General features: G+C 36.8%; 2 protein-coding genes across 2 annotated transcripts; one reads left to right on the forward strand and one right to left on the reverse strand.

Moving 5' to 3' along the window:
* Nucleotides 1-39: 39 nt before the first annotated feature.
* Nucleotides 40-5,881, reverse strand: LOC132190119 (argininosuccinate lyase, chloroplastic). Its single transcript, XM_059605011.1, has 6 exons — nt 5,457-5,881; nt 4,475-4,855; nt 1,894-2,042; nt 1,116-1,407; nt 521-685; nt 40-429 (listed from the first exon to the last, which is right to left on the reverse strand). Exons 1-6 carry the CDS (start codon nt 5,778-5,780, stop codon nt 181-183), a joined length of 1,560 nt encoding a protein of 519 aa, XP_059460994.1. The 5' UTR covers nt 5,781-5,881; the 3' UTR covers nt 40-180.
* A 4,020-nt stretch (nt 5,882-9,901) lies between these two features.
* LOC132191133 (uncharacterized) lies at nt 9,902-13,352 on the forward strand. Its single transcript, XM_059606147.1, has 3 exons — nt 9,902-10,068; nt 11,066-11,659; nt 12,724-13,352. Exons 2-3 carry the CDS (start codon nt 11,197-11,199, stop codon nt 12,771-12,773), a joined length of 513 nt encoding a protein of 170 aa, XP_059462130.1. The 5' UTR covers nt 9,902-10,068; nt 11,066-11,196; the 3' UTR covers nt 12,774-13,352.
* Nucleotides 13,353-14,344: the final 992 nt, after the last annotated feature.

Raw genomic sequence — 14,344 nt, forward strand, 5'->3', positions numbered from 1 at the left:
ATTTGGGTTAATCACAATCATGAACTCTCACAATGAACGTTGAAGAGCAAATGTAAGACGCAATATTTTATTAACTGGAACTGGTTTTCCATACAACAAAGCATTGATCTAAAATTGTTCCCAAAAAGGACTTCCTCCCTTTTGTGAGGAGATCATGTCAAATACTCCTAGAGCTCAGCTTCATTTGATTTCAAGTTTGGTAACCCAGTAGTCAATTTGATTGGCAACACACTCTGATCCCGTGGAACCATACGAGGAGAATTTCTTAACTGCATTTTCTACTCCAAGAAAATCATATACATCCTCCTCAAACACAGGGTCTATGATTCTTAGCTCATCAAGACGCAGCTCCTGAAGCTGGCAGCCCTTTGACACGCACAAGGCAACAGCCCTTCCAACTATATCATGGGAAGTTCTGAAAGGCACTCCCTGCAAGGAAAAAAAAAGAGAAGGGTTTTGAGCTCTTCTAGTCGGTGAAAAAGGTATGAAAAAGTTCATCAATATATATAACATGGCTTACCTTTTTCACAAGATAATCGGCAAGTGTTGTGGCATCAAGATGACCAGCAGGTAAAGCCTTTCGTATTCTCTCCCGATTGAAGGTGATGTTCTGCGCAAACTCTGCTGACACTTCAAGCATCCCCAAAATTGTCTTCACGCTGTCAAATGCAGGTTCCTTATCTTCCTGTGTCAAGGAAAAAAGACTAATCAAACATCACAAATATTCAAGAGACTGATGGAGAAGAGGGGGAAAAAAACTGTCTTGGATGAATAATTAATATACAAGACAGCTGCACGAGTTACTCAGAACGAAGTAAAGTTCACCCACAACTGTTGCAGAAAGAACGAGCATCTACACTATGTTCTGCAACTTTCAAAAGATTTATAGATGAACACATAATATGTAGGCATTCGTGAGTGAATCATTGCAGCATGCGTGCATGTACACTAGCATGCAGGTAAGCTTTGAATAGCATAAAGGCTGAAATAGACCCAACTGAACACCCCCTACTCTCTCTCTCTCTCTCTCCCCCTGCCAGGAGCACCATCATCTGCTATTTATAATCATGTAATAGGTTTTCCCATCAGCAAATGAATGAATCAGAGTGTTCTACCTGCAAATCACGATTGTAAGCTAGAGGAAGCCCTTTGCACAATGTAAGAAGAGTAACCAAGTCTCCTATGACTCTAGCAGACTTTCCACGAACAAGTTCCATTGGATCTGGATTTTTCTTCTGAGGCATTATGCTACTTCCAGTGGAAACAGAATCACTTGGTGTGATAAATCCAAATTCCTCTGAAGCCCACAGTACCCATTCTTCACCAAGCCGAGAAAGATGAATTGCCGTGATGGCATTAGCAGAAAGAAACTCCAAAACAAAATCTCGGTCCGAAACTGCATCTATACTGCTCAAAATATAAAAAAATAACCAGTTATTTTAGCATGCCAGCGATCAAGAAGTAGGTAAAATAGAACAAATAGGAGCAACAGATGAATGCAAATGGACAACAAACCACCACTACCAGATTGAGCTAATTGATCTTTTGGGAGCAGAATCAGATTATACAGATTAACGTAATTAATAATCTAATGCATCATTCAAAACAAATTGACTTCTCCATACGGCATATGTTTGCTTTCTCATGTTGTTTTACCATCAAAATTAATCCTTACACCAAGGAAATGATCTCCAAGTATAAACTTAAAGTTCAGATATTGCATCTTCTAGCAATCTATTTACCACATTGACAAACTTGGGAGATCATTACACAATAACAGATGACTATGTGAAAGACAGATTGCAAGATACTGTTAAAAAAACTGTTAATGTTGCCACAGGACCAAAAGTACTCAGCTTTGACTGCCTAAGGGATAAATTATCAAGGGCATACCTGTTCCTCATGGGAGAAGTGAATGCCAGAGCATCTGAAGTCATGAATCGGTCAATGGGAAGGCCAGTGCCAGCCAATGCACATGCACCCAAAGGGCAGAAATTCAGCCTAACTCTGCAATCTTGTAAACGACTAGCATCACGTTCAAGCTACAAGACAACATTTTGGCAATAGTTAAGTCTCTTGGACTCTAAATGAAAACTACAGCTTAATTAACCTAAAAGAGGATTTATTTCAACCCTTATGATTATGCTGGTAATAATGTTTTTTTTTTTATAAGTAATAAATTTATATCAAAAGCGCAGAGGGGCGCAACCCATATACACGGGAAGTATAAAAGAGAGCGCCTAAGAGGGAGAGAAATGAAAGAGGAAATCAGATAAGCTAATTACTAAAGGAGCTAGCCAAGCGGCTATCCAAGAGTAAAGAGTAAAGAAGAAAAGATGAGTCAGCTCCTCTATAGTCCTAGTAGAATTCTCAAAACATCTAGCATTTCTTTCAATCCAAATACACCACATAAGACATAGAGAAATCATCTTCCACACTACCGCACTTCTAGCATGACCTCCCGACCACCAACAATAGAACAAGTCCCTTACTCTGCAAGGCATAACCCAATAACATATGAAGTTGGGTATAAGTTCTTTAACCCAGAAAAGGAACTGAGAGAGACCCTAGATGAGAGGATTCAGATTTGCTTTCTATACGCTACTTTCATGATTAGAATAAAAAAGCCAATAACAAGGGTTCCAAAGGATTTCATAAATATGAAGTTCGTGTTTATGGGAAGCACCAGAGTTTCAATCATGGAGTTTTAAGTTCAGGAGGGGCCTAAGACTCCATCCTTACAGTTGCTTCTGCAAGGGCCTCTTGCCATTTCATGGACTCTATGGGTTGTCACTGAAAACATTGCATTATTACCGTGCGTCAAGAATGCATGTGCTTATATTCTTTTATTCTTTTTTTTTTTTCCCCCTAAAAATTTCTAGATTTCTAGTTTTCAGAGACTCTTGCTCCCGCCAGTACCTCCACATATGACCTATTTGCCAACCACCTCCATCAGAAATTACAACAATGAGCCCAAGCCATGCAACCAACAGCCACTGCTTCAAACCCCATTTGTCTGAGGTCTACACTCACCACCGTATATCAAATGGAAAATTTGAAGAACCGAGTGCAACTCATGGTCGAAAGATCTCCACCCCTTTCCGGCACTACAATAAAACTCCAACGTCCGCCCCCACCATACTCTGCCACAGCCAAGAAACACCTGTGCTTATTAGAGCAATGCTAGGCAAGGAAGGTTGTGATCCCAACTATGGAGGTTCTCTGTAAATCCTTCGTCTCATTCTCTTGAACCAAGGCCTCCACGGTGGCTAACAACCAAGCAACGCTAACTCTATCCAAGTGGATAGATCGAACATTACCTCCAATCCTTTCAAGAATCCATAGCACAAAAGACCCGCCCTCCACCACAAACTCAAAAGATTTGGATTCAATAAAACACCACCTCCAATTCCCAATAGGAATGACAAAATTCACTAACAAACAACTAGGACCACAGTCGTCACCAGAAAAGCTAACCAACTAAAAGGGTTGTCGGGGCACAACTTCATCCACCGACGAGAAGCCTCAACACACAGAACACTGCTGCATCAATTTTAGAATCTAACCTAAGGCCTAATTATGTGTTATTTTCAGTCCATGTCAACTTGCTATTTAGACTCTAACACAAGACCCTTTGCTTATGATCTTTATATGTAAGTAGCAGGGAAAAATAATAATTAGCAGTAAAATTCACAATTTTGATCAATCAAATAGCGAATTAGACTGAATTTTGCTCCAAATTCTAGAATTCATAGGGTAATTGCCCCTTAGGGTGACAACTTGCGTATCCTAGCTCCAAACAAGCAGGAGTCACTTAAGGAACACCCCAATATCAATTTATAAAATGAAAAAACTTGAATCTAAATCTAATGGAGTAATCATTTACTACCATTGCAACCATCAGAGTAAATTTTTTTTTTTTAATATCAATTTAATTTTTTTTTTTAGTATCAATTTCATCCCTTTAATTTATACACACACAAAGAGATAGTTATATATAGTGTTTACCGCTAGGCTACCTTGACTTTTCATATAAGGTTTTATACTAATATTTACTTCCATACATACATACATCCATACATGTGTGTGTGTGTTCTTTCTCATACAAATGATCACAAAAAGACTGTCTGTAAATACTAAAATTTGAACCCATGCCTTAAAATTATTTTACTAACACTCTTATCACTCCTACCAAAAATTTTCTTTAGCAATGCCAACACTTTTAATTACACACACACACACACACACACACATATATATATATATTAAATATTTATAACATCATGGTCTGACCCTTATTGAACTGCCTGTTGGACCTCTAACGCTTGAACCTCTCACTTTTTGGGTTTGTTAAACCATCCAGACTTTAAAACACTGCATAAACCATATCATTTACATCTCTTTAACTTGGCTAAACATAAATAGAAGCCTTCTCATGCAGTCTCAGATAATGCACAAATGAATCGATTCAAACCTGCTCAACAAATGCTAAGAGAAGATGCTGCAGTAAAACAGGTTGTGCCCTTTGCAAATGTGTATAACCGGGAACGATAAGGCCATCATTCTTCAAAGCCAAAGTCACCAGAGCAATCTGAAGATGTTTGATGCGTACAACAACCTTATCAATGGCATCACGACACCAAAGGCGAAAGTCTGTCAAAACTTGATCGTTGCGACTCCGAGCTGTGTGGAGCTTCTTGGCGGGTTCACCAATCATATCAGTAAGTGCTGCTTCAATGTTCATGTGCACATCCTCCCTATCAGTTCTCCAAACAAATTGACCGTCTTCAATTCTCCTCTCAATTTCATCCAGACCTTGAAGAATACTGTCCCTATCACTGGTACTCATCAATCCCTGCAATAGAACAACATATCACCCAGTGTCAATGAATTGTCTCTTGTATTAACTAAATGAGTATGCATTACAAACGGATTTATTTATTTATTTTGCGAAATTCGAAAACCCAAAAGCGAGCAGTGCGGCTTTTATCACCCACTTTCGCCTCTGAATTCTAAGGAAAAATCAACACTCAACGAATTCTAACTGATTCAAGAAAAAATTAAGATTCTGAACTCGACAAAGCCTGGTACATTACTTGGATGATCAAAGTAGATTTTTTAATCAACCAAACATTGAATAAGCTTTACAAAGAACGTTTGGTCTCATGAAACCAGTGCCCCAAACCCCTGTTTGCTTGCCAAGAAATCTGATGAAAGTAAAGCAATATATCACGTGATGTTTCAATTCACCAAAAAATAATAATAAAAACCACGACTTAGAGTCAGCTAAGTGTCCGTACAAAACGTAATCACCTCGCTCAATTCAAAATTTTTACACATTTTCCCAGCAACCAAACGAAAGCACAACGTAAACACTGTAAATCATGTTGCTCATCTCCTCGAAGTTATCTCAGGAACCAAACAGACCAACACACGCAAAACGAGAGAGTAAAGACCTGTTTGGCGAGCATGGAAGCGTGGGCCCTACTCCCCATAATGTCTTGCTTATAGAGCTGCTTGTCGTAGGAGATCGACTCGGTGAACCGCTCCACCGCGTCGGTCACACTTTCTTCGAACCGTCCGCCCCAGAGCTTGGCCTCCTTGCCCTTCTCCGCCACTCGATCGCCCTGAGAAGCGCTCATGGTTTCCGCGGCGCAGCAGACCTTAAGCGCTCGTTCAAAACCGAGCGAGGGCACTCGATGTTTGGCGCTCACGTGGTTGGAGAGTCGGAATGGGCGCGAGAAGAATGAGGCGGTCGTACAAATAGCCAGCGATTCCATTCGCCTGAGAAAAGTGGTTTTTTTATATATAGGTGGTTTTGGTTTCAGTTGAGTGAGTGTGGTGCGGTGTGGGGGACTGACTATCTCAGGGTTTTGAGCTTCAGTGGTTTTGTTGAAGTGGAAGGCCAACAGGGTTTTTGAGGTTCGGTGGGTCCAACCTCCGGAAAAAAGTAGAGCCCGCGCCTCGGTCTTCGTTAAATTGGGCTCGGGCCCATTTGATTTCAATGGGTTCTATCTCTGCTTTCTGCTTTTCGGCATAAGACAACTAGGATTGGACGGGACACACAACCCGTTTGTTTCAATTAGTACGGTTTTTACTATAACATCATGCATAACAATTACCGTTACTCATATTAGTTACTAAATAATTAAATTAATCTAATTGTCAGGTAAATTTACAAATTGATATAATAGTTTATATAACCTTTTTATAAGTTGATGTGACCATTCACGTAACTTTTATCATATTAATTACTTAGAGTACTAGTAGTAGATGCCCTATACATCATTCACTTTCTTATGTTTAAAAAAAATTTCAAAAAAAAAATCTCATACTCACATGAGATTTCCTATATTTAACCAACCCTCAAGGGTTGCTACAGTGTTTTTATACATTATTTTAATATAAACATTTCTCTTCCAACTGAAGCAGGCAAAATAACTACTAAAAAAGTATAAATTTTTACTTTAACTACTCATTTTTTCATATACACTCCAAAAATTTTTCTATCATACTATTTATTTTTTAAAAGTATTATTTTGTGTAAGAAAGAATGTGAAACAAAGAAAGTGAGAGAAAAGAAAATAATAATAAACAAAGTTTTATAGTGTGAATAGTAAATAGACTAATCAACCTTCTTACTGTTCACATTAGATAAAAAAAATTAAATTATTTATTATGTTGGAGACAAAAAAATATCAATAACAATCAGATTTGACTATTACTAAATATTTGGTTATTCTTTTGGATATGCTCTTAGTTGTTGGTTCGGTAAGTAAAATGTGGACTTACAAACAAATGTGAAAGTTCAAGTGGTACTACCACGTCAATCACAACCATATTTAATTGTTTAGCGACTAACTTAGTAAATATCTTGTAAATTATCACATCAAAAGATACTCTTACGTTGCTCTTAAAGTTATGCTACACCTAGCCGTATTATTTTCAAGGCTTTTGCCAGTCACCCATTTTAGAATATGGAGGGTTCAATTATCCAATAGTTTCTTTTATACAATAGATTATGCACCACGAAATAGATGCACATCCGCGTATGCATAGTTGATGGAAAAGCAATACGAAAATGGGGGTGGTCTTTGTCGACACAATCATGTGGTGAGTGCCATGTGGCATGTGTGGCATTGGGTGGGCTGGTGGCTGAAGCATAAATCGTCACTCATGAATGATTGATTGAAGAGAGAAGGCGAGAAAAAAATAAAAACAAATAAACAAAGACACGTTAAATCACAAGTATATGGTTTCTAAGCTGGAGCTTTATGTATCGTCATATTTAATTAGGTGGAGGATTGGAGCCCCAGCCCGACCGAACATGCTTTTGTCCTCACCTTAATACAACTTGGATGTGGACGCCACACATGAACATCATCCCCAACCTTAAATCATGGGATTGGTTACCCAAGCGACAGTATTTTTATGGGTCGGTAAAAGCATGGGTTGGCTAATGGCTACCCGATCAACAATATTTTTTAGAAGGGGATATCAGTTCGGTTGGCATCGGTAGGAGTATTTTTGTCTACTGATTTATTAACCAACTTCATACGAACAATGAATATTTTCGACTTTTTCGGTTAAGTAGTTAGTCGGTTAATAGGTAGTTGGTTAAGTCAGTTAATTGTCGATCATAAATTTTTATGTTAAGATTTATCAACTTCCTTATAACTAAAGAATACATTTTATAAATGAAAATAAAAAGTAAATTCATTAAACACGAACCAAAATTACAACCACAAATCAGCTGGACAAATACAATAAAAAAAATTACTAAATAAAATTCAAAATTTACTTAAAAAATGGATTAAGTCAGTTAACCGACAAAAACAAATTATACTGTCTACACCGATGTCAAAACAATATTTTAATTCCGCTTACTAACTGCTGGAAGTCGATTGTTGGTCAGTGATGATTCGGTGGTGATCTATAAGCAGTCGGTAGAAAGTGAATGGTTCATATGCCCCTAATATTTTCCTTCCATAGTTGACTGTATAGTAATTCTGCCTACATTCCAGGAAAGGGCCAGAGAACCGTAAAATATATATATACATATATGGTCATTCTACGTCTCCACTTGCCAAGTCTGGTCTTCAGTGTTCAACTAATTACAACTTGTTTTTATCATTGACTAATGTCCAAACTGAGCTGGACACGATTAGTTTACCAAACCATTTTGTAGATGATTAAAATTAATTCTTAATTCGTCTCTTTAAAAAATTATTTTTCTAGACCATGGATCTCATCGTTTAGATATAACACATGAAGGGAGTAGGATCTTCTCTGTTTTCAAGTATTAAAAATGGAGACTATTAATTTTATGTTCAAAATTTTGTTTTGTTGCATGTATTAATATATGTTTAAATGATACAACAACATATTCACAATGTTTCAATATACACTATTAGGTTTGGGAAATCTAATATGAACAATTAAATAAATGATCTATATTTCAAGTTATGATCCTAGATATAAGATGGTCTGATCGAAATCTCTTACCATTTGAAATTTTGACAATTCTCCATACATTCTGCAATTAGGCAAAGGATTGTGAAAAGCCCTATTGGGGCCCCTTACTTAATAAGTAGGAGGCCTTATTCGAATAAATAGTCAAATCAAGAATATCTCACAATCCCTTATAATATTATGCACTTGAGCACCATCAAAGGTAGTGGCTCAATGATCCAAATTTTTTTTTAAAGTGGTTAGGCATGTACTAAGACGTGGGTTCAAATCTCCACAATAGAGAATTCCCGCATATGCCTAATTAGTATTAGTCACTTTGGTTCACATTGATGCCTTGGTGGGGTTGGGTTAAACTATTGCTCAGTTGGACTTGAGGAAGCGCCTGCAGTTCTTACCATCTAGGCCCTTCATGTGCGGCTCCCAACGGATGGTCTCCCCAACCTACTCTTTTGAATAGAAAAAATATATATATATTATACACTTCGAGCATGGTACTTTAGAGATCTAAATTCAACTCGGCAAAGTATATTCAAACCTTGAAGAGTCCACATATTTTGCATATCATAATTTGAGAAATGTTATGCATACTTTAAAGTACTTAATTCTCAATTGTTTATGCCATGATGCAAATATAATAATAAAAATCACGGTATGATATATACAAATTAACCTATCTAAAATTCAATAATAAGTTTTATTGTCACATTAATGAGTAAGTATTTAAAAGTACACATAAATTTATCTTATAATATGAACATAGATTCGGCTTATATGCTGTTATTTTAATAACACCTCGGCTTATATGCTGTTATAATATGAACATAGATCCGGTTATAGTTTAATCAACGGTCAAGATTGAATCTTAATAAACTATGTCAAAAGAAAATTGTTCTAGAAAAACGCAACACTCATTTTTATTCTCACATTCTTAATTATATATTATTGCTAAAAATTACGATTAAATTTAAAATTTATTAATAAATATATTAAAAATCTAAAGATGATTTCTAAGGACACGTCTTCTTGAATGGCGGCAGAGGGGTAATTTGTGAGGGGTCAATAAGGGCTGCCACCGAACAAACAACCGAACAAGGGACAAGTGGGTCGTTACTTAAAGTTACTTAAACAAGATTAACGCCACCAAATTGACCAAACTTTAGCTAAGCTTCCCTCCGGCTCTGGCCCACCTTCCAACTTCCAAGTAGTCACCCCCCGCACATCAACTCTGACCTGGCATTTCCATCCTTCCAGCGCCACACGACCCCTTCTGATCGTCTGCACCCATATCCATATGTTCCTTCTCGTCTTCCAATCAAAATTATTTATTCTTCCACGTGTATCCCCTCTGTGCCTCCGCTGCCTGCATGTAATTGCACCGGACTAACCTACTTCGAAATTATAGTTCTTATATAATTCTATTCTATCCGTCAAACTATTGGAGGAGGTTAGAGGAGGACGACACGTTATATAGATAGATTACACAACCCCGGCTCTCTCTCTCTGCGAGAAAAAAATAAAAAACTGATTCTTCTGAGTGAAGAGAGATAGAAGCCGAGGCTCCATTTGCGTAATGTGAATCTGGCCAAAACTCTCAAGGTATAAATGGATTAATATTATTTATTTATTTGTTTTAGTTTTTTTAAGTTTTTTTTTTGGGGGGTACATTGAATCTTCGTCAAATATTCGAAGTCTGAACAACAAGGAAAGAATTTAAGCTTTCCTTGTTGCAATATCTGGATTTCTATGATCAAAAGGTAGTTTCCGCTATCGTTCTTGTTCATACGTCTCGTAGAAACGAAGAAATATATATATATAAAATCTGGAACTTTTCTTTTAAAATTAGTTTTATATGTTTTTATTTTTATTTATTTATTTTTTGTAATTTCGATGCTTTATTGATTAGAAAGTCCGAAACGAAGACATGGGTTTTGATTGTTTTGATTATTCGGATAATGGGAAAGTTTTTCTTTTTTTTGTTTTAATTTTGTAAAATTTGGCGTCGAGAACGAGTCCCGTAATCCAGGTGGGCTTTGAGATTTATTTTTTCTTTTTTTTTGTTTCTCCGAATTTTTCTCTATCATTTCATTTTTGAGAGAGCTAAATTTCGTAAATACGTATTTTCTTCTTTAGGAAAGGTGAGTTTTGGACGAGCTAGATTTTCTGGGTTTAATTTGGACTCTTTGTGCGTGTCTTTATTCATTGTAGTGGATGGTGTGTAATTCTGTAATTACAATTTTGTTATACTCTGATAGCCTATGTTTGGTTGCCGAGAAAATCTGAAGGAAAGAGGAGAAACTGAATGATTAAATTTTTGTACATTTTTGGTTGTCAATTAATCAGAAAGACAATCTAAAGAAGAAATTGTGTAGGTTATAAATATTTTCTCGCTCTTTTACCGTCTCTGATTTCTCAGCGACCAAACTTATCCATATTTCATTAAAAGTTGTAGCTTTTGCTGCATATGATTCATGAAAGTGAGTAGTTTCTCTTTTACTAGTTATTTCCGATCACTAGCTCTTGAATTGAACTTGCATGTATAACTTCATTTTTTGTTATTCATGAATGCTCACTGATTAAATTGTTTTCAATGAAGATTCTGCATCGAGGGCAAAACTACCCTTCATATCGCCAGTTTGGACTTCCAAGTACCAGAACTTGAGGATATATTTTTTCTCGGGAATAGTTGGTTCCAATTGCCTGGGATTATTTATTGTTGGTGAATTTATGGCTGTGGCTTTTACTAATCTCACATGGTGGTTGTGGAGTGGGAAGCATCAGGAGCCTAGAATCTCCAATGGGTCTTCTATAAATTCTTCATCTGATTCAAGTATGTGGGAATCTGATGCTCTGAAATTTCCATTGGTTAAACGGGCCAATATGGCCTCCTCATCAAGACGAGTGAAGCGCAAATGGCATAGTCGGGAAGAACGGAAAATTGATAGGGAATATGATGTTGTTCTTGTCCCATCTGATGGAGGATGTGTTTCAGGTTCAGAGTCCGATGATTCAGATTGGTCAATTGGATGGTTGGAGCCTCATGGACCTGGATTCCAGAGTGATGATGACACTGATGACAGTTTTGCTGTGCTAGTTCCATGCTATGGGCATGGCTATGATGATCTCGTGGAGGATTCGAAGAACAATATCTTGAGCACTGTTGGGAACATCCCGGATAGTTATTTGGATGGTAAGAGCTGCTTCTTCTTGTTTTTCCTATTTAATTGCTCACATGGGTTCTTGTCCTAGGATCAATATGGTTTTCCTTTGTGTTTTTGGTATTTGAAATATAATTGGTTAAGTCACCTTTTGATTGTTGGATGCATTACACTAGCCCCTTTCATGTTGAATTAAAATCATAAGTATTCTGCTTATCAATGCGCCAATACTGTAGAGTTATGTCCCATGCTTGAGTCATTGGCTATATTGCGAATAATTTAGGATCATATCAGAAAGGGGTAAATTTCCATATACAGAAATTATTTAACTGTCAAATGCAGCAGCCATGGTTACTGGGTTGGTAATTTCATGTGAGGAAAAGCAGAACCTTAACTTGGTTTTGAAATTTGTGTTGGTCATACTGAAAATTTGATGTCTTGATATAGCCTGTTAATTTATTTGCCTTGAATGTCAATAAAAAGCTTACATTTTCTGGGTCTTAAGAAATAAAAGTGGAGAGAAGTTCATGTAGGAAGCAACAGCATGCAAAGTTCTGTCAATGCCCTGATGCACTAACCTTGGTTAGCTAAAATATGTTGAAACCTGGACTTGATGAAATATGTAAACTGTAATCCATAGAGTGATTGCATGTCATTAAGTTCTGATATTGGGTATGTAAATTCCATGAAACACTTGCCAATGAGCTCTTGCTCAAATGATACTTCCTCTCCTGTAAGAACACGGTTGAGGTAAGGTTGTTGATTCAAAACCGACTGCATACCTATGTAACTCATCAATTGAAAAAAGAAAAATTCGGGAAACACTCATTCAAAGGAGCTGCTGTTTTTGAACTTGTATATTGGATGCTGAATTGTTTGGATTTTTCATTGAGCTAAGAAAATGACCAATTTCGTGCCAGCAAAACATCTTTAGTGTATTTTGTCTTCTTGAGTTTTAATATTGCAATTTTTCCCGTCTGTTATTTGCTTGTATATGAGATGGAAATCTATGGAACAGTGGCTCTCTTCACTGTAAATAGTTCCATGTGCTAATTGTCATTACTTAGTTCTTCCCTGTTTTTTCTTCAATGTGCAGAGAGCAAGAAATCTATGGAACAGTGGCTCTCTTCTCTTCAAAGTAGCTGAATACTGATGGTGGTGAACCAAAAATCAAAAAGAAAAAAAAAAAAAAGAAAAAAAAAAAAGAAAAAAAAAGAAAGAAAAAGAAAAAAGAAGGAAAAAGAGATGTGTAATTTAAGTTACTACTAGAAAGGGATTGGCCTAATGTTGGGTCCAACCAAATTTAACTCTGAGGAACAATGATGGTGAAGGATGAGGGATGGATGGCTCCCCCAATGTTGAGAGAGAACTTGCTTTCTCACTTCTTTTTGAACTCTTGCCCGTCTTCCCCCTCTTTGCCATACAAATTGGAGGGTGTGAATATAACATGTGTAATGTAATCGTAATTGGAGTGCTTAGCTAGAAAAAAAAGAGGAGAAAAAAAAAAAAAAGACAGATGTGTGAGTTGGCTAGAAAATTTAAAGAAGGGTGAAGGAAAAAGTGGGTTAAAAAATGGAATATGTGTGTGAGTGTGCTCTTGCAATTCTTTGTTGTATATAAGGGAGGGAGGCCTATGTTTCATTTAATATCATGTGTAAATAATGAGATAAATGTAAATATTCTGTGAATACGAAGATGTTATCTCTCTCTCTCTCTCTCTCTCTCTATTATTGTGTTATGGCCTCTTTTGAAGAATGAAAGCAGTGTGGAAGAGGATGCAATTTGGGAACAAGTTGATGTCCTTATAAAACAAGAGGAAATATGAAACAAAGGATTTACTGATGCAAATCTTCAGTATCTAGAGGATAATGGAGTTGCATCAACGAATTCTCTGCAATGTTACCAATGCACGTTTATTTACATCTTTATCCTTTTTTTGTCCAATGACAAGCTCTTGCAACTGGTGATTCAGTTGCAATAACAAGCTCTTGAATGAGTAAAATTTATGAGCGGTTCCAGCAACTTCTTTGAACTGTTTTTCGTTTTTCCTAAATTGAAGGAAAACCCCCCAAAACCTCCTTCCAGCTCATTTTGTACACCTTTCCTAAACTATAATCTAACAACCATGTTTCCCTATAGATAGAGTGACTGTAGTTCACTCATCTTTATTTTAATAATAATAATAATAATAATAATAATAATAATAGTAATAAATAAAAAACCACACAAGCCCATGACAATCCCCCAACTCCTATATTTGTCATCTTTACAAGATCCTTAAATGTGTCATAATTGATTGTATGTCACTTAATTATTATATATTGGGCAATTCTTGTTCAAATCCTATCCATATTAATATATTATCTCATCAATCCTACGCACATTTTGTTGTACATAACATCTCCTATATTCCAGTTGTAACCATGAGCCATTGGAGTCTTTCTAAGCATAGCAGCAAAAAAATGGCTCCTTTTCATTCTTTTGCTAACAACAGTGATTCCAGTTTTGTGCAAATTTAGAAAAGACAATGCCCTCTCTATTTGGCAAAGCCATGACCTGCCACGTGGACACAACTCATTAGAGGCCTCCAAAATTAGAGCTTTCCAAAAGATCCAGCTGGCCCCTGTACTTGTGGCGAAATATCCTCCCCTCCATGCCTATGTCCATAGTCGGGCATTTTACCAAGCCGTGTTTCTCTTTTGCCATCTTTTACTTTG

The sequence above is a fragment of the Corylus avellana genome, chromosome ca8 (genome assembly GCF_901000735.1).
Source record: "Corylus avellana chromosome ca8, CavTom2PMs-1.0".
Taxonomy (NCBI): domain Eukaryota; kingdom Viridiplantae; phylum Streptophyta; class Magnoliopsida; order Fagales; family Betulaceae; genus Corylus; species Corylus avellana.

Bases quoted from the DNA above. Each gene is read 5' to 3' on its own strand.
- LOC132190119 (XM_059605011.1), bottom strand. From the start codon at position 5,780: ATGGAATCGCTGGCTATTTGTACGACCGCCTCATTCTTCTCGCGCCCA. The intron at 1,408-1,893 runs GTATGCCCTTGA...TATTTTGAGCAG, and splicing joins ACTTCTCCCATGAGGAACAG to TATAGATGCAGTTTCGGACC. The intron at 686-1,115 runs GTAGAACACTCT...TCCTTGACACAG, and splicing joins CTTACAATCGTGATTTGCAG to GAAGATAAGGAACCTGCATT.
- LOC132191133 (XM_059606147.1), top strand. From the start codon at position 11,197: ATGGCTGTGGCTTTTACTAATCTCACATGGTGGTTGTGGAGTGGGAAG. The intron at 11,660-12,723 runs GTAAGAGCTGCT...TTCAATGTGCAG, and splicing joins CCCGGATAGTTATTTGGATG to AGAGCAAGAAATCTATGGAA.